Source organism: Leopardus geoffroyi, chromosome E3, assembly GCF_018350155.1.
Source record: "Leopardus geoffroyi isolate Oge1 chromosome E3, O.geoffroyi_Oge1_pat1.0, whole genome shotgun sequence".
Taxonomy (NCBI): Eukaryota; Metazoa; Chordata; class Mammalia; order Carnivora; family Felidae; genus Leopardus; species Leopardus geoffroyi.
In genome coordinates, this window is record NC_059340.1 from 40,807,782 (window position 1) to 40,826,935 (window position 19,154).

Genomic DNA, 19,154 nt, shown 5'->3' on the forward strand with positions numbered 1-19,154 from the left:
AACCTTTATATAAACAGTTTATTTACTCTAAACAGCAACACAGACAAAACGCCATATAGACACAAAGGAAGTGATGCGGGAACGAGACGCCGGCTGACTTTGGATCTGAGGCTCGTAAGCAACACAACCCAGGGTGCGCGGAGACCGAGGCGGGAGGGAGGCCAGCTGAGGCCGGGCGTAGCTCTACACTGTGGGAAGCATGCCTGCATCCGCGAGCAAAGGAAACTAGGAAACTAGCTCCTCGGGGCTCATCGAAGTATAAAAGTTTATAATTTTACAGCAGTTGAAATACTGACATCAATATTAAAATAAAAGCAAGTTTTACATAACAATCAAAAATACAAAAGACTGAAGGAAGAGACCCTGTATGAAAAACCGGGCAATTCAGCGAGTCGAGGACTGTGTACCGGTGGCGGAAATGGAAAGTGGCGCCCGCCCAACCCTCCCCAGGCGACTAGTAATTGTACAGAGCAACGTTAGGTTTGCAAAAATGTTGTAAACAAGTTCTTGCCAGACCAATCCCTTCCTTCTTACGCTGCCACGCGGTCGCCGCTTATGAAGGTGCAAACTTCTTGGCCTGTGCTCGAACCCTCTTCTCATACTCCACTCTGTTTTGGCTGAGAAGGTCAAGAGAGAGACACGTCAGCAGGTGCAGCCCCCTCGGGGGCCCAGGGCCGGGCGGGCTCAGAGGGCAGCTCGCGGTCAGGAAGGCCTGGGGTGGGGCGGGGGTGGGGGCAGCGCAGCGAAGTTTACGAGTCTGACCGGCCACCGGCACCTCTCGGTTTGAAACCGTAGCGACGGTTCTGGAGAGAGAACCCAGACTGCCGGGCACCACTCTGCTGGCCAGGCGGACAGGACTTGGTGCCGGTTTCCCCACGGGGCTCCAGGGGACCGCCATGACCTCCAGGGCTGGTCTGGGGACCCCCCCCCCCCCCCCCACCCAAGGAGCCGAGGCACAGCACGCGTCCAGCGGGGACGCACCTGGGAGTGTGCAGTGCTCTCCGGAAGAGAGGGGTCCCTCCAAGCCGTGCTCTCCACAAGCGTGCCTCTCAGGGCGCTGCTCTGGGTCGCCTGTGGCCCAGGCCCCGGGGTGTGCGGGGGCTCCCAGGGTGGAGGGACAAAGGGCCACGAGAGCCGAGGAATCGAGGCCACAGGACAAGCCTCTGTCGCTGGGCCACGCCACGTGAGCTCCCACCCCAGCCAATAGCCCGGCCTGGCCCCGGGGTCCCCCGGATGGAGGCAGCTGCCTAGGGGGCTCTGGAAGGAGCTAGAAGGCAGTCAAGTCAGCTCTGAAGTGCTCCAGCGCACGCCGCTGGCGGGAGAAATCGTAGAAGAGGAGGGGTGGCGTGACGGGCGGCCAGGAGCCCGGGCCCCGCGGGGACGACCCTCAGCAGCCCCAGGCGAGCGGCCGCCCACCCTGCAGCGCCTGCTGCTGCCCCGGCAGCTACGGACACAGGCACGGAAAGGCCAGCCTCTCACAAGTGGCACCATGGCGCCCGTGGCCACCACCGGCCACCGCAAACATCACCCCTGCAACGAGGCGCACGCCAGGGCCGGCAGCAAGCTCTTTGAAGGCCACGGAGACCTTGGCTTTGCAGACCATTTGGTGTGTCGTGAGAACTCTGCGTGTACTGTCATGAGTGGCCTCACAGAGGCCTGGGCCAGCGGGCTGCTGCAGACGGAGGTCGTGGTGACCTCGCACAGCGCCCGGCCGGGGGCGGAGAACAGGGGGACACATCTCATGAGCCACTGGCACACAGCTGCCAAGGGACCACGTGACCTCCAGCTGAGCCACGGCGGGAACACGCCCCTGGGGATGCGGGCCTCGCCCCGCCTGGGCCTAGGGACCTGAGCCATCAACTGCAAGCTCCTGCCCGCAGGCAGGCATCGGACGTCTAGCCTGCTGCTCAGGGCGGCCAGAGAACGGTCCTGCCCTCGGCTTTCACCCTCTGCACCCACGGCTTCCAGAAATGTCCCCTGGAAGGAACACGTCCCTGCCTGACCTCTACCCCGTATGCTAGCCCTGCAGGTCCCAGAGCCCCGCTCCAGGCCTAAGCCCCACCTCCCAGACCAGCGGGGAAGCTGGCTGGCAGGGCCAGGGGATGCCGGACCCCACAACCAGGAGGCCTCTGCCCTGCTAACAATCCAGCCAGGCTCACAGCACCAGGTTTCGACTTGTCGCCCACCCTAAGACACACCTGGCCTTTCTCCCTCGGCACAGGTGGTGGACGCTGGCCCACGGGACTCACCGGCCACCACAGTGCCACACAGGGAAGGGCTACTCCCCCGTGGCCCACACGCAGGCCCAGGAGGGTGTGGGAAACAGGGCCACAGGAGAGCCGTGACACGAGATCTGGGGCCCGGGGAGCTGCGCTACTGGAAACGCCTCCTTTGGCACCCGCACCTGGGGGCCCTTTCCTCTGCGCCGGACTGAGATTCACCAAACGCACGGTCTGCCCAGCCACAGCTTCTCAGGGACAAAGTGGCCAACAGAGGCCCATATCACCTGACCTTCACCTCCTGCCACGCCCCACCCCGCCCAACAATACCGTGGCCACGCCAGCCCTCGCTCACCCGTTCTTGCCCACCACAGGCCCTTTGCACCTGCAGCTCCTGCTGCCTACAGGGCCTGTCCTGGTTGCTTCCTGGCCTCAGACGCTTCCCTGGCGGCCTCACTCGGTCTCCCCGTTACAGCTGGTGTCTCAGGGCCTTTCGCGAAGGCTGCCCGGAGCGGCAGGAACGGTTCTCCCACCCACAGCCAGCCTGCAGCTCCCCCTTCTTACGGGCTGCCCGGACCAGACTTCCGGGGAAACGCATGCAGGCCAGCGAGTGGCCACAGCAAGCAGCGCCAGACCGCTACTAACCAGTAAATCGTGTAGGCCTCTGCTTGAGCTGGGTCCTGGATATTTGGTTCATTTAGAAGTTCCTGTATTCCTAACAAGATCTGTGTGAGAGACAAGAGAACACAGGGGTCAGCGGTTTGAAAGGCAAGCTTTTCTGGGACATCGGCCTCGGCCTCAGATAAAGACCACAGGCCTCTGGCCCCACAGGAAGGCCGAGGCCAGCACCCTGCATGCCGTACCTGCTTGATCGTGATGGCCGGCCTCCAGTCCTTGTCCTCCTCGAGGATGGACAGGCACACTGTGCCCGAAGGGTACACGTTCGGGTGAAACAGCGGTGGTTCAAATTTGCCTGGACCACAGGGAAGAAGGAAACGTGTTTCTGGCGGCAGCGGTCGTCTGGCAGGATGATGCAATCTCCCTGCACCAGGGCAACCTGCTGCCACCAGGCATTTGGCGAAGGACGGTGGCCGTGAGGTGGCAGGAGGTGGGGGGCGGGGGCAGGCGTGCACCTTTCCCGGACTGGGAGGCGAAGCCATATGCTCGCCCGGACCCTGCCTCCCGACAGCGGGCGGACGGAGCCGAGTCCTGGGCATCCCCACCCCTCACGTCCCTCCCCAAGGCAGCACGGCAGGTGAGGACGGTCCTGGGGGGACAGCTGAGGGCAGAAACTCGGAGGCCTTGCTTCCAAACAAGTGGCCATTTTCAAAGCACAAAATTCTGCTCCAAAAAGAGAGGCTCTTAGGATCCCACGTTCTTTCTTTTAAAAAACAAAAGTTCCTTCTTTCTAAAAAATGAACACACGTAGGAAATCCTACAACAGAGAAGAGCAGGAAAACTGCCTCAAGCTCCCCGGGGACCGTCACCACAGCTGACAGGGTAGGGCGTTCCTCTATGCTTATCTGGGCACCATCCCCTCTTCTCGTCACTTAAAAACGTTAATTACGCCCCGAAAAGTACGATGGGTCTCACACAGCTTGACGGAACTCCCGAACCACCACCACACCGGGCACCAGCCCCCGGAGTCTCCCAGAGACTCCCCCCGGGCCATCAGGGTCCAGCCTGCGCCCTCCCGGCTCTGCGCTCACGGGTCACGCGCGCACATGTCTACGTGACGCCGCCAGTCCATCCGGCCGCGAGGAGGTGCTGCCCACCGCCAGCTCCCACTGCTTCACGATCCCAGACCCCCGGCAGCCTCACGGAGGTCAGCCGTCCCTGGGGACTCCGGACGGCGAGCACCTTCACTCACTGTGACGCCCCGGCCGCTTCTTGGAGAAACTCCCGGCCTCGTCTCCCGCCCGTTAATCTGGTCTGTCTCCTGACCTGTGGGCGTGCTGCACACCTTCTGGCTCGAGCCCCCGCAGGAAGGGCCCTCGGGAACCTGCTCCCGCCGCGAGCACGCCTTTCTGCTCTTTGAATTCAGCTTCTTCCTCAGCACAAGTCCCTGATTTTAATTTCATCTGGGCGGTCAATCTCTTTTCTCACCTAGGAAAGCACAGCCGTGGCGGGCACGGCCTCGCCCCAGCCCGACCCCGACTTCTGCTCACCGCTGGCTTCCTCCAGTCAGAGAAGCCCCTGCCGAGACCCCCTCCGCCGCAGGGCCGGCCGCTGACTTCCTGTGTGGCTCTGCTCTTCCGCATCACGCTGGGAGACGCCAGTCTCAGGTACTTGCAGGCCCTTCCCTCTGGCTGCTGTAGACTGTCCCCCAATGTTTACCCATTCTTCTTTTTTGGATTTTTTTTTAACGTTTGAGAGAGTGAGGGCTGCCTGGGTGGCTCAGGTGGGTAAATGTCTGACTTCGGCTCAGGTCACGATCTCACGGTTCGTGGGTTCGAGCCCCGCGTTGGGCTCTGTGCCGACACCTCAGAGCCTGGAGCCTGTTTTGGATTCCGTGTGTCCCCCTCTCTCTGCCCCTCCCCTGCTCGTGCTCCATCTCTCTCTGTCAAAAATATACGTTAAAGTTTGACAGAGTGAGTGAGCAGAGGGAGGAGCAGAGAGAGGAGAAGCAGACTCCAGGCTGTCGATGCAATCCCAGCAGAAATCAAGAGTCGGAGCTTAACTGACTGGGTCCCCGGGGCGCCCCCGCCCATCTTTGGACCGGGGACACTTGGCTGCCTCCAGCTTCTGGCCACTACAGATGGGGCTGCCGTGACCAAGCTGGTCCCCACCCGCGGTGAGCGCGCGTGCGCGTCACTTGAGCAGAGCAGCCGGGTCCTGGAGAGACCCAACTTCAGCTTCCGCAGACTCGGGGGACAGCTCTCCAGGGGAAGCGGTGCAAATCCACACCTGCGGTGGGGTCTGAGGGCCCCGCCGCTCCGCCCCTCCGCGGGAGATGACGTCGGCACCTCTTCCCACGCTGCGGGCACAAGAGGGGACAGCCTCCCGTGTGGCCCGACAGCGCCTGCGGTTTCCTTACTGGCGTGCCGACGCCCTTTGCGCTTCAGGGTCAGTGCTGGCCGGTGGGGGGGGAGGGCGTGTGCTCCCATCTGTCTCCCTCACTGGCTTCTCCTGGTGAACACGTGGTGCTCAGTGTGACGTAGCCCCGTTAGCGATGTTCTGCCTACGGGGCCAAAGCACTGTCTGTGCCTCGCTGCTGAAATCTACCGATCTTCTTCTAGAAGCCGCACCGTTCCTTCTTTCCACTGGATGTCGAGATTCATCTGGAAGGCTACCTAGGGTGAGGGGGGCGGATTCCTGTCTCCTCCGCAGGGATACTCTGTGGGCCCGGTCCATTCGCCGGACTAGCCTTGCGCCCATGTCATAAACATGTGGCACGCGTGGCTTCTGCCCGGCAGGCCTGCGTCCCAGTCACCGTGTCCCCGTAGCAGGTCTGTCCGGTTTACATCTTGCCCATCCTGCAGACGGGTGTGGGTGCCCTTGGACCGACGCGCCTCAGCCCCGGCCTCCCCGACCACCCCCGGCACTCTAAGGGCCGCGGCTGCTCTCCGTGCTCCTGACTTCTAGAATCTGTATGACGATTTCCACAAAAACTTCCACACTTGGATTTGATACTATTGCAAACGGTCGGGGTCAAACACTTCCGTTTGTTGCAATCATGCTGAAAATAGGTTTTTTGCAGGTTAATCCTTTATTGCACAACCTTACCAAAAAGATCTACAAAGAAAGGCGAGACCATCTGCAGCCCGTCTTCCCTTCCCGCTCTTCGGCTGGGATTTTTGTTTTTGCCTTGTCAAGTCCGCTTGGAATTCAGGTATCAAGCTGAACACAAGGGACGAAAGCAGCCGTGACCGGTCTCGTTTCTTAATCAGAGCTACTATTCAACGCAACACCTCCACGCGGCAGAAACAATTCAAACAGCAAAGAACCAGCCAAATGAAAAGTCTCCATCCCAGGGGTCACCCTGCTAATTATCCGTGCTTAAAACTCTTCTGCTAGACGCCGTTATGATGGAAAACGTTCTTCTACCTTTCCGAGTTACTAACCCAGCGGAGATGTTTCCGTATGGCCATTCCTGGTGGCCACGTGCTGTGCGGGACACTTCTCCACACAACGAGGCACGCCTTCACTCATTTAATTAACCAACCACGGACCGGTTTTGGTGGTTTCCAGCTGCAAGCGGGGAGGAATTTGGTGCTCCTCCCGTCCTGAGTCTCGCGAAAGCGCACTTTGATGACATAACCGTAGCACGACGTTAAAGACGGCCTCGGCCTTTTCTTCCCACAGCCTTCTCCGGAGACTTATCCATCCAGGCGGCACGCAGCCAACAAGTTGGATGTGGAGTGTTAACAAACGGGTGCGGTGACAACGGGTCAGGGAAGGAAACCCTGCGAGAGGTGGGGTTCCGGACCGTGGTCCTTGTGACGCCCATCCCTAGCGAGGGCATACAGTGGTGGCGCCTTATCCCCGACAGGGACTCAGGGCCAGGAGCCTCCCGGTGGATCACAGCCGGCACCCGAGACTACGCCCGCCACGTGCACCCGGCTCCAGTCCACGGCCTCCAGGGGTCAGAGCCCCCGGGGCCGCCGCACGGCAAACGTGGGGAAGCAGACGGCGTCGCGAGGGCTTCGCTCTACTTACATTTTGGGGGTGAGGATGGGTAGTCGTCCTTGAAAAGCATCCGCAGTTTAAACAAGCCTCCTTCCCATGGGGTCTGCGGGGAAACGAACGTGCAGTCAGGCGTGCCGCCGGCCTCCGCCGCGGGCTGAGCCCCGGAGGAACGGGCCTCTGCCGCACGCCCCCAGCACCGCCCCACAAACCGACCGGCTGTCCCCACGACGGGACCGTGGGGGCTGCCACGGGCCCTGAGGGGGCCGGAAAGAGCCATCCCCGGAGAGGAGCGTGGCGGGAGCTAGGCTTCCGGGAAGACAGGCGGGGGCCGGCAGGCCCCCCCCCGTGACCCAGGATCGGGGGTCAGGATCTCCACCTGAGCGGCCCCTGTCGCCAGCTCCACCAACACAGCCCTCCCCAGCCTCCTCCGGGAGGGACAAGGCCACGGCGCACCGGCCTCAGCCTCAGACGATGGGCCGAGAATGGGCTTAGCAAAGGCAGAGGTGCGGGCCCGGCCCTCCACGGAGCCGTGGCAAACGGAGAAAGCAGACCACATCGTCCGCGGACAAAGCCGAGTCCTAATCCTGCCAGCTTAGCATCGGGTGAGGAGGCTGTCAGGAAGCACCAGGCTGAGCTCACGCAAACGCCACGCCACGGGTGGAGGGACGTGGCGGCGATAAGGCGATAAGGCCGGGGTGTAACCAGGTCACCTCGGGGGTCTCCTCTTGGCTTTGGGGTCACCCAGAAAGAGCCGGATGCGGGGCTGCTGGAGACCTTGACTCCCAAATGCTTCAAATACGCTGGCCCTGACTGGACCCCCCGCTACCTGCCCCAGGCTCAAAGACACCAGGTCGAGCGTCACTATATCCTGGCTACTTCAGCTGCAGCGGGTTTGAAGGACAAACGGGAAGGCCCTTCCTTCCGTCTGGGCCCTTCTCCAGGGTGTCCCAAGGCTCCTCTTCCCTGAACACGCAGCAGGGTCTGCCCCCGGGCTCGGTGGGGGTGCCACACCCAGCCCCTCCTGCAACACAGCTCCTTCTTTCTGAATTAAAGCTGACTGGTGGGGGGGGGGGGGGGAATGACCTGTCACCCCAACCCTGTCCCCTCCCCCGGAGAAGCAGGTCAGCAGAGTGGCGCCCCTTACCCCTTTCTTCCCGGGAATGGCGCACTCCCAGTTCATGAGGTTCATCGTGCCATCGGGGTTTTTTGTTGGGACAGCCACAAAGCCCTGAGAGAAAACAACCACACAGGCACATCAACGTTCCGGCATCTCATTCCTCCTGCTCGCACAACAGTCCTGAGACTCCCAAGGGCACCCTGCGCAGAGTGTGTAACAGAGCAGGCGTGATGGGGTTCCCGGGTTCCACCGGGGGAAACCGCCCCCCCGCTACGCACAGAAATAAAGCTTTCCTTACAAACGGGTGGTCCTTTCTCCAGGCTTTCCTCTCCTGGGCCAGTCTGCTGAGGGCGATCCCCGACATGTTCAAAGTCCCTGTAAGAGACCGGGCAGAGCACGCGGTTAGGACAGGCAGAGTGCAGGAGCCGTCCGCCCCTCCCCTCGCTCACCCAGCTTGACACAGACCGGGCTCCCAGCAAACCGCCCAGCCTGGAGTCTGCCCTGGGCATCACGTCCCCAGGGGGCGACCCTGGCCTCCTCCCGCAGGCGGCTCTCCAGGAAAGAGGGAGCCAGGATGCTCCGGAGACCCAGAACACCTCCACGTGGGGCCCCTTCCCTGTGAACATCCCACCCCCAGGGGCCACGGCACAGGCCTAGGTATGTGCGGTGCAGGAAGGGTTCACCAGCATTCCCAGCAGATGCCCGCACACCTGTCCTGCCCTCTTGTCACACTGCAGAGGGCTGCAGCGACAGGGTTCCCACCGTCAGTCTCCACAGGAAAGGCAAGGACACGGTGGGGATGTCCAGAGCACTGCCTGAGGACCGGGGTGGGGGGCCAGGGCAGTGGCAGACCACTCCCCTCTGCCAATGCAGAGATTGGGGGGGTGGGCATCAGGCCCCCAGTGTAGAATCAGGGGCTCACAATTTAGATTCAGGTCTGGCCAAGAGAGTAACTCTTATTCTTGAAACCGAGTAGAAAGGTGCCCCAGGTCAGACAGCGAGCCCACCGCGTTGTGCACAAGTCCCTAGACTGCAACTGGCCCAGAGCACCTGACCCTCCTCCATCCCCTCTGCTTTCTCACCCCACCGCACCTCCCCATCCACTGGCACTCCACGAACATCAGAGATCAGGGCTCTTCTCCCATTTACTTCGGGAGAGTCAGCGGGGGTCGGGGCGGGGGGGGTGGCCGGCAGGACCCAGGAACCCCTGGGGAGAAGACGCCCGTGCAAGCCCAGAGGTAGACAGTCTGCCCGCTGGGCCCGCCAGTCCCAGGAGCGCTGCGAGAGTGGGTTGCTCAGAGTCCCGCTTCTGGGTGTCACCTCCAGACCACAGACCCCCAAGGCCTGGTGCCTTCAGGGTCCCCACTAGTGGCCCAGAGCTCCCCCTACCCCCGCCATCGGCTTGGCTCATGCTCCCTGCGGGGAGAGCTGCCTCTCAGGGTCTCCAGGGTGCTGCTCACCCCGCACAGCCTAAGGGGCCGGAGCCCCAACTTCCCTCTACCCTCAGAGGTCACTAACCTTGCTAGAGAATTTGGCCTTACGTCTGTCTTCAAAGTCCACGGAAACATAAACAAGGCTTGAACGAGACAAAAAGGGAGTCCCCTAGCCTGTCCCGACCCTCAGCCCCTCAGCTTTCCAAGGAGAGCGTCTCCTCTCTGCTCTTGTGGGCGAAAGGACCACACCTCACGTTCCTGAGGACAACAGGGGCGCCCTCCACCGGGGTCAGAACCACCTTCCAGCCACAACAATGCATGACAACGCGTGAAACCAGCCCTGCCTCCCGGCTCAGGCTCACCCACCGCCCCCGGGGCTCAACACAGACTCAGGACGACCCGAAGTGAAGATCCAGAAGGTAACGTGCCTGTTAAGCATGGAGCCTCAACTCGAACCCGGCTCACGTCCCCCTCTGCCTTCCGGGGGATGGCCTCCTCTCGGCTGCTGCCACCACCCACCTGTTGGCTACGCCTGTGCAAAGCCCCCCGCCCGGCTCAGGCTGACCCTCACCCGCCTCAGCAACCCAATCCAATTCACACCCTTCAGCCCCGCCACCCCGCTGGAGCTCGGGAGCGGTTAGGCCACCAGCTCAGCAGAGGCAGGCCCGGGTGGCGGTGTCACCTGGGTGCGTGTCAGAAACGAACGTCCCCAGGCCCCGGGGCCATGAGTCGGGAACTCTGGGTGGGGCCCAGCACTACAGGTTTGGGAGGCTCTTGGACAACTGTGTTCCCAGGAAAGGGGCAGGAGGGGCCTGGGCATCAGCACCGCAGCCTCCGGGGTCATCCATGGGCCCGGGTCTCAGGAAGCCGGCTGAGTTGTGACAGACACACCACCAGACCAATCAGATGGGGTCCGGTACTAAGAAAGTTTGTTTCTGTTATTGTAAGAAAAAGCAAAAGTCAAAAAGCAAAGTCCTCCACTCAGGAAACTGTCAGGATGACGTGACCCACGGGCTGAACCCCGGCCACCACCTCAGGCTGTGGCACTGACCCCAGAACACCTTGTAAATGGGCTCCAACCTTCCCTGACTGCAAAATTAAGTCCAAAATAGACAGCACCATGCTGGGACCCCAACCAGAACTCCTCTCTGTCACCGCTCCGTCCCAGGGCTCCGGCCTGCCCTCTTCCTTCCCTGTCCCTGTGCAGACCTGACTGCTAGGAGCACGATGCTATGGGGGTTTGGGACCGTGAAGGGCAACACCTGGGGGACCTCCTTCACTGGACAGCACACCTGTCTGGAATATTTGTTTGGGACAGAGGCAGAGGCCCAGGGAAAACGGCAAGGCGGGGGCAAGGATCCCGAAGACGAGGACCTGGGCTTGCATGAGGTGGACGGAGTACCCTCAGGGAGCCAGGGCACAGGGGAGCACAGCCCAGTCTGTCTTTAAGGTGCTCTCTGGCCAGAGGCTGGCAGGGACCCTGACACCTGAAAATCTTCACTTCCCCAAGTTTCTCAAACCCTTCACCTCAACTGGCTCTTCTGCACGGAACCTGACCCAGCACCAAGCCGGGTCAGTGGAAATGCCCTTCCCTGCAGAAGCCCTGAGGGCACGGGACACCCTGGACTCTCAATCAAGTGCCCGCGGCCCCATGCCCCCCACCGTCCTCGCAGTGATCACTGTGGCAGCACACACCCCCGCCCCCTGGGCAGACAGCACAAGTAGGCAGGACGCTTCTGCAGGATTAACCCACACAGAGCTTCGGTGACCGAAGGCATGCGAGGTCCCCAGTCAGTCTGAGCTCAGCCAGGCAACAAAACAGGTCTGTGAAACCACAGGCCAGCGCTCCCCACAGCGAGGAGCCATGGACACCGACAATCCGGGCACTCTGGAGGGGCTGCGACGGGGCCGGGCCAGGGGGGCGACCCTGAGTGCCGTCTGCTGGCTCACCGCGGGTCACAACCCTGCCACGGGCCACCTCTTCTGCCCTGAAGAGCAGCCAGAGTCACCTAGTCCTAGGGCCTGGCTGCATGTGCTTGTCCCGGTTTGTGGAAGGTAATGAGGGCTGGGCCCACCAAAGTCCCCGCAGCCCCCTCCTCGGGGGTGGCCGGTGGACCCGGACTGGGCAGCAAACTCGGTTTGTGCCATCGGGTCGCAGAGCCTCAGGTGCCCACCTGCACCGTCCCAAGCAGAGACCTGGTGCTTCCACTCCCACTGGCCTCCTGCCGCCAGGACAAAGCAGCCAGTTTGTTACATTTTCACCACAGCGCGGATCCATTCATTCAGAGTCCCAGATCCACCCGCCAAGCCAAGAGAGCCATTTCTGCAGCTTTAGGTGGACCACCTTTGCCCACCCCCTGGGGGTGGGGTGGGGCAGGAAACTCGGCGCACCTGACACAGCTGCCTGCGGAGGCCGCGCTTCCCTGCTCTCTCGAAACACACCTCCCAGGACCCCAGGCTGTTCCCGAAGCAAGGTCCCTAATGCCAGGACTCACCGGACAAAGGTCCAACAGCAAGAAGAACTCATCCCTAACCTCCCCCGCTACCAAAGACCAGAGCAAAGCGAGACAAATACAGGATCCATCTTCCCTTTCGGTGAAGTTGACGCTCTACCCAAAAGCCACCTTTTAAGTGTTTCCTTAAGAGCGAGAAACACTTAGGACTACAGACTTCCCAAACAAACAAAAGGACAACTTCACACACCGAGGAACTGAGTACATTTTCAAACTACACCAGCCGGACCAAGTGGTCCCGATTTCGGGGCAGCTGCAGGCCACGGTCAGGAGCCCGGCTAACCATCCCCTTCGCTTCCTCCTACTCACGTTAACTACCAGTTCCGACCTCCGTTCGATGGCTACAAAGCAACCGCGTACGAAAACTCTCCCTCGAGCGCAGCGCTAACGTCAGGGAGGGATCCCACCAACTGCAAGCGGAGCTCTTCAGAGGCACAAGAAAACTCAGACTGTTTTGGTTTCTCGACCCCCGCCAAACGAGCCGGCGATGTTGCAACCCCCCACTTTCAACTCTTTCGGCCGTGCACGCTCGCCCCAGCTGCCAGGCGCCACAGGTCTGTGTGCAGACCGTGACCCCGGAAACGAATTTCCCTGGGGCGGAGAAGAGCCCCGGCGGCGGGGCGGCCCAGGCTCGCGTCCCTGTCAACAGCGGCCGCTGCCAGCAGCACCTCGGGGACGCCGCCGAGCACGCGCCAGGGGGCCGTTCTCTCCGCTCCCGAACGGGGCGCGCGGCGGGGGGCCGAGGGGCCGGCCCGACGCGACCCCGGGCCCGGGGCCGAGGCCGCACGCCCGTAGCTCCGAGGAGGACCGGTTCCGGGGAGCGGGGCCTGCCCGGGGCGGAGGCGCGGGGCAGGGCCGGGGGTGAAGAGGCGCCCGCTCGGCCCGGGCCCGACGGCGGCGGAGGCCCCGAGCCCGGCCCCCGCCCGCGCCTCCCGCCGCCCGCCCGCCCGCGCCCCCGCGCTCACCTCGGGCGGCCGCGGCCCGGCGAGCGAGGCGGACGAGGAGGAGGAGGAAGCGGCGGCGGCGGCGGCGGCGGCGCTCCCTTTGTCTCGGGACTTCCCTCCCGAGCCCGCTCCGCGCGCAGCCCGAGCGCTCCGAGGACCCCGGCGGGCGGGGCGGGGCGGGGCCTGCGGGGCCTGCCCGCCGCGCGCCTGCCCCACGCGCCCCCGCCGCCGCCCCGCGCCCCGCGTCGCCCGCGCCGCCGCGCGCCGCCCGCCGCCGGCGCCCTGCTGTCGCGCGCTCGCGCCCCGGGCCCTGCTCGGGAGCGGGATCCGGGTGCGGCTTTCCAGTCAGGCGGCGCCGCGGACACCTGCGCCCTTAAAGGAGCCGCGTCCCCGAATGGAGGGAGCGTCTACAAACTCCCCCTCGCGATGCGTGTGTCCACTCGAGGACACGCCGGCGGGCAGCGGGGCCAGGGGGAGGCCGAGATCTCCAAGGGCTCCCCGGATGCCGTGCGGGCAGCTCTCCGGGCACGGGTCCCGGAGGTCTCCTTGGGGCTGGGACCAGGGGCCGGGCGGAAAAGATCACCGAGGCCTAAGGATCCCCTGAAGCGTCGCAGCACGGTGACGGTCCCCCGAGCACGGCGCCCTGTGAAACCCCTTGCAATTGGTCAGTTCCGGGCCCTGGGCGGGGCGTCCGTCGAAGCCGCCCAATGAGTTGACCCGGTACAGGAGGCCGAGTGCCGGCCCGACCGACGGGAGGAGTAGTGCGGATACTCCCTAACCCGGGGACGGGCCGGGGGGTGGGGGGCGGGGCGCCGGGGCTGCCGGCGGGTGGGGGAGGGGCGGGCGGCCCGGAGCGAACGCCGGCCCCTCCCGGTCTCGCCGGGCACCTCCCCGTCGGGCCCGCCTCGCTGCCCAAACCCCAAGCTCACGGTGGGGAGCGGGTGCCTTCCAAGGTCAGCCCGCTCCGCCCGTGGGCGCTTTGGGGTCAGGGAGCCGGAGGTGTCTCGGGTCCCCGCCCTGGACAGCGGCCGGTGGAGGGCACCTGGGCCCGGCTGCCCGGCATGGGGTGGGGGGCGCTGGACAGCGGGAGCGGCTTGCATTCATTCACTCCTGCTTTCCCTCCCTTCCCCTCTCCTTCCCTCAGAACCCCCTAGTTGGCCCTGTGCTGAGGCTGCCAGCTTCCCCCGGGACCTGGGACCACAGGTCCTGCGCCCACCAGATGCTCAGTGCATGTGGTTCCAGACGTCCTGTTACTTGGGGAGTAAAATGAGGGCGTCTCACAAGCCTTCAGATGGCAGGGGGAGGGCGGTGTCCCCTCGGTGTGGTGGCTGGGCATGGCTGGGTTGGGGACGGGTTGTGCCTAGGTTACCTCCCCATCAGTAATGGCCTCTAGGGCCTGGCTATGGTGACCGGGTGCCAGGTGATAAAGGCCAGAGGGCCTGGCCCCCTAAGCAGAATGTGAGAATTCCAGGTCTCTCCCAGACTCTGAATTCCAAAGGGGCTGCCCACTCCTGGATACCCTCAGTGACCCAGCACGGGCCTGGCCTGGGCATGCTGCTCCCCTCTGCCCCTCCACCCAGGCAGCTGCAGGTCTCCACCTCGGGTGCCAGAATCCTCAGGGGCTCCCCGGAGACACCTGTTCTCTGGGGCCCAACCCGGGATCGGAAGTTCTGAGTGGTCCTAGGAGTGTGTGTTTTAACAAGAGCCGCAGCTGAGCCTGGGCACGAGGCTACTCGCTACACTTCCATAAACTGTCTTCCTGGGGAGGAGCTCGGGCTTCGGTTCTGTCTTTCTCTGCCGGGAAGTTCACCCAGGGTCGCACGAGGAAGGCACCCAACAAATAGCGTAGCCACTAAAAGGTGGTGGCTGCTGGAGGAGAGAGGAGAACCAGGGGCTCCTGTGCACTCAGCACACATGAGGGCAGGGAGAGCAGGGCTGGCCACATGGGGGTGGCCTAGCGGGGTAATGAGGGGTGCAGTTGGGGGAGGTGACCAATGTGGTGTGTGTCCTGGGCCGGACCCTGTGGGCCACGGGGACCCATGGAAGGTTGTGGAGCAGGAAACGTAAGACTAGGTCCTGTCTTTACGTGTGGTGAGGGGATACCCGGAGATGGGGAGATGTGGCCCCTTGGCCCTGGTGGACAAGTTATCAACCAGTAGTAAGAACTGTCCCCCTGGTGGAGAGTGGCTCTCCTGCTGGGAGGAGAGTCAAGATTGGTGGAGAAGGAAGGGGCATTTAGCTGGAGGACGGGTTGGAGGAGGGCAGGGGGAGGGAGGGCAGAAGGCTCCCTCCGATCGGGTATCGTCAACGCAAAGCCTCCTTGAGCTCACACTCTGGCACACACATGCTCGGTGACGGCCCCCCGGCTGTCCTTTCATCAGTCAGCTCACACACTTACCCAGGGCACTGACTTTGACCTTGAAGAAGCACGCTGGCATGGTGTAGATTGGGCCGCGTGGCAAGGAAGAGTGGGGCGGCCTCTAGGACCTGAGAATGGCCCCCGCGACAGCCAGCAAGAAAGCGCCTCGGATGAGGGCATTCTCGTGGGAAATTGACGTAAGAAGAGTGCCTTGTTTAAAGCCACTAAGCGTGCAGCGAGCTGTCATGCAGCTAAGGGACACACACCTGGCTTAGATAGGGGGGTCACGGGGGGCTCTGAGGAGGGGACATCCAAACTAAGTCCTGAAGGAGGAGCAGGACCCGGCTGTGGGGATGCTGGGGGACGATACTTCCTGGCAGAGGGAATGGGAAGCAGGCTGAGCAGGGAGAGACCCGTGTGGCTGGGGCAGCACCAGCAGGGGAGGCTGGCATGGGGACAGGATGGAACGGATAGTTGGGCTGGACCGTACGTGACATTGCCAGGGTGCCGGGGACTTTGCTGCGTGTTCGACATGTGCCAGTTCCAGCAGGAGAGACGGGATTTGGTTGGGTCCAGCTCCTGGGTACAAAGGAGAAACTGAGTCTTGGAGGGGATGAGGCCTTTGTGCAGAATCAGTGAGTGTAGAACCCCGAGGGGGAAGAATGCTGGTCGGCCATGCCAGGCCATACGCCCACCCCACGAGGAGGGGGCGGTGTGGCTGGGAGCTGCCTGCAGTGGGGGCAGGATCGCTGCTCCCCTGGGTGTCTGTCTGTCAGAGGCCAAGCTGTGGGCACGGAGGCCCGCTGCTCCAGGGGCTGGGTTGAAAAGAAAACAGATCCACACACAAAAGAGTGAGGTTGGACCCCTTACCTCACACCACATACAAAACTAAAAGGAAACACAGGAGAAAACCTTCACAACGCTGGGTCTGGCCATCATTTCTTGGGGAAATCACCAGAACCACAGGCCAGTGAAGAGAAAATAGATAAATCGGGCTTCATCAATGTTGAAAACTTTTGCCCATCGAAGGAAACTACGGGAGAAAATATTCTCTGGAAGGAGTAAGGCCTGGGGCTGGACCTGCCTTCTCGAGCTCCGGGGGCCATTCCAGGAGGATAAGGAGCCTTCTTCCAGCTCTGGGGGACACATGCAGATGGCCAGGGGCTCCCTTTGCAAGTTCCTCAAAGGGCCAGGGCATCCCTCGGAACCGCGCCCCCTGCCCCCAGGCTCCTCAGCCCTTAGCCTGGCCCCACAGGACACAGAGGGCACCTTCCAGACGTCCCCATCTGGGATCCTGGGGCCGCGTGAAGGTATAATGATCCCTCCCCATCAGGCCAGTGGTCCCCAAGCCTGCTCATCCCTGTCCCCCAGATGGTTTGTACGTTAGATTAGAAGGAGTCAAGTCCGGGACCTTCTCTCTGTGCCGTGACCTGTGGGTTTGACTTCTTCTTCCCGCCCCAAAGGAGAAAGGCAGATGGTCATTGGATGCCCATCGCTGCAAACCACTGTCACCTGGGGGAGAGGCTGAGACCAGGCTTGGCGGTGGGCAGACCTCCTGCTGTGTGTCCCTCCCAGCCGCTGGGTGGTGGGGACCGTGACGGGGCGTGGCGTCCGCTCTGACCCGGCCAGCGGCGAGCTCCGCGACCCGTGTAGGAAACACCCGATCGCCTCCAGCGCCGTGGCGAGTAGAGGATACGAGGGTGGGTTGGTGGGGCTGGGGCGTCTCCCACGACTGGGCAGCATGAGCCTGGCACCAGCAGAGTTTGGTCCCCAGCCTCCCAACCCACGGAAGAGGCCATGGAGCGGGGTGCACGGGGCAGGGGGAGGGTGCCTCTTCTCCCCCGGGGCCTGCCCGCCTGGTCGCGCAGGCGTTCAACTCTTCCCTGTGTGTGGAACGTGGGGCCAAGGAGAAGTGGGTTGCCTCGTGTTCATTTTAGGATGGGAGACATGCTTGCCGCCCAGGATGCCGAGGGAGGGAGCTGGACACACCGAGGGGGGACCGGGCTCCACACGCCCTGCAGGCACACATTTCCAGAGGCCTCTCTCAGCCTGAGCCTCTCCCACTCCACCGCCCCCCGGTCCAAATGACGGGGGCTGGGGGGGGGGGCTCCGAGGACCCCAGAGCCACTGCCGGAGTGGGTCCTCGCCCCCCCTAGGCTGGGCCGGTCAGGTCTGTACCTCTCTGTCCTGTGGTGCAGCCGGCCCTGCCTCAAACAGGGACACGAGGACCCCGGACCAAGGTCTTGGCCCCAGCCCACCGCTTCCTGCCTCCAGACCCTGCAGCCTGATGGCTCCCACCTCCCCTCCTCCCTGCTCTGAACCCAGCATCCCAGAAGGCCCTCCCCATTGCGCTATAACCCTGTGTGGGGGTCTGCCTCCCCACCTGCACCCAGGTGGGGGAGGAGTTCAAAATATGCGGGGGTGGGGGTGCGTGGAAGACAGGAACAGCATACTCACCTGGCTGGGGCTACTCCCATGAGTCTCCGTGTCTCGTGGCCCAGGCGCCCCCAAGTCCCTGCCCTGGTGGCCGTGGCGGGCAAGGCAGGTCTGACCCTGCCCCACACGGAGCCACAGGCACCCTCTGACCTGGCTGTTCCTGTGTTTGCTCACCGATCCAGGTCAATAAGTGTGTGTTAAACGGAGACTTTCTATCACAGCCCCTGGGCCTTGCGCCCCCATAAACGCGGCACAGACCCAGCCGCGCTCCTTGACTGCAGCCACACAGAGTCACCTGCCAAGATTCTGTGTCCACAGCTTCTTTCCTGTGGGGCGTGGGGGCGGGGTGCGGGTGGGGGGCTGTCAGAGCTTGGAGAGCCGTGACCGTAACCACGAGGGCCCCCAAGGGGGGCCCTTGTCTTGTTTCAGTCAGCAGGATTTTACTGGGAACCAGAATGCCTCCTTTGTCCTCTAGTTCTCCGGTATTTCGCACAAGCTCCTTGAGCCCCTGAGAACTGTCTGTGGACACATTGCTCTGCCCCGACGGTGCCACAGGAAAACGCCATGCGCTCCACGGCCAGTGGGCCGTGTCCCCCCCCTGCTGCTTGGTCCCCACACCCCAGACTCCAGGTCCTAGAGATTCTCCGGACCAAGGATGTGTGTCCCCACGGCTGAGCCGGGTCCTGGTCGCTGCTGGCCCATCCCCGAGGAGGGACACGAGGCGCGGGAAGGGACAGCTGGGGGTCCAGTGTGGGGCCCGTTGGGTCCTGGGTGCCACGAGACGCTGCTGGAGGTGTATCTGCAGCCCCCGGGATGGAGGAGCAGAGTGAGGCACGCGTGCAAAGGCCACGGAATTGGTTACAAAGGCGGGTTTTACGTCACGTATTTTTACGACAATAAAAACGGTACAAAAGCCCCAAAGCCTGGCCAGAATGGTTGCTCACAACCATTACCTGTGACTTGAGTAAACCAGCCCCGCGTCGGGCTCTGTGCCGACAGCTCAGAGCGTGGAGCCTGCTTCAGATTCTGGGTCTCCCTCTCTCTCTGTTCCTCCCCTGCTCATGCTCTCTCTCTCTCTCTCTCTGTCTCTCTCAAAAATAAATAAACACTTAAAAAGTTTTTAAAACACACATTTTTTTTCTAAATGGGAAAAGAAAAATATTATCAGTAAGCGTGACTCAAGGAAAGGTAAGTAACCTTAGTAAATAAAGCAGTCACCAACACCAATTAGAAAAACACGGAAACCTGTAAAGCTGGTTGGCCAAGGAAGGCCAGAGACCAGTGACTCATGGAAGAGGGACTGAGATCAGGGATAAACAGAGGGGAAACTGAGGCCCACCCAGGGTAAGATAGAGAGTGTGGGCGCGGGGAGACAGGGCAGGGCCCAGGGGACAAGGGGCGGGGGATGTGCTTCCCTATCGGGGTCACGCGGGGCGGGGGGGGGGTGTGTGACCCAAGGGTTTGGGGAGCAGATCCTAACCCCGCGGCCCCTGAGGCGCTCTCC

At 62.7% G+C, this 19,154-nt stretch overlaps 1 protein-coding gene and 1 long non-coding RNA gene across 2 annotated transcripts in view; one reads left to right on the plus strand and one right to left on the minus strand.

The window, feature by feature from the left end:
• UBE2I (ubiquitin conjugating enzyme E2 I) lies at nt 1-13,022 on the minus strand. Its single transcript, XM_045459829.1, has 7 exons — nt 12,877-13,022; nt 8,264-8,340; nt 7,993-8,076; nt 6,879-6,951; nt 3,083-3,192; nt 2,865-2,944; nt 1-617 (listed from the first exon to the last, which is right to left on the minus strand). The coding sequence occupies exons 2-7, from the start codon at nt 8,327-8,329 to the stop codon at nt 554-556; spliced, it is 477 nt and encodes a 158-aa protein (XP_045315785.1). The 5' UTR covers nt 8,330-8,340; nt 12,877-13,022; the 3' UTR covers nt 1-553.
• LOC123588709 overlaps nt 2,594-19,154 on the plus strand; it is a 26,758-nt gene continuing 10,197 nt past the window's right edge. The window contains exons 1-2 of the long non-coding RNA XR_006707984.1: nt 2,594-2,697; nt 14,540-14,547. This is a non-coding gene — a long non-coding RNA (uncharacterized LOC123588709). The remainder of the gene's footprint in view (nt 2,698-14,539; nt 14,548-19,154) is intronic.

Bases quoted from the DNA above. Each gene is read 5' to 3' on its own strand.
- UBE2I (XM_045459829.1), bottom strand. From the start codon at position 8,329: ATGTCGGGGATCGCCCTCAGCAGACTGGCCCAGGAGAGGAAAGCCTGG. The intron at 3,193-6,878 runs GTAAGTAGAGCG...CCTGTGGTCCAG, and splicing joins CCCATCCTCACCCCCAAAAT to GCAAATTTGAACCACCGCTG. The intron at 2,945-3,082 runs GTACGGCATGCA...TCTCTCACACAG, and splicing joins CGGCCATCACGATCAAGCAG to ATCTTGTTAGGAATACAGGA.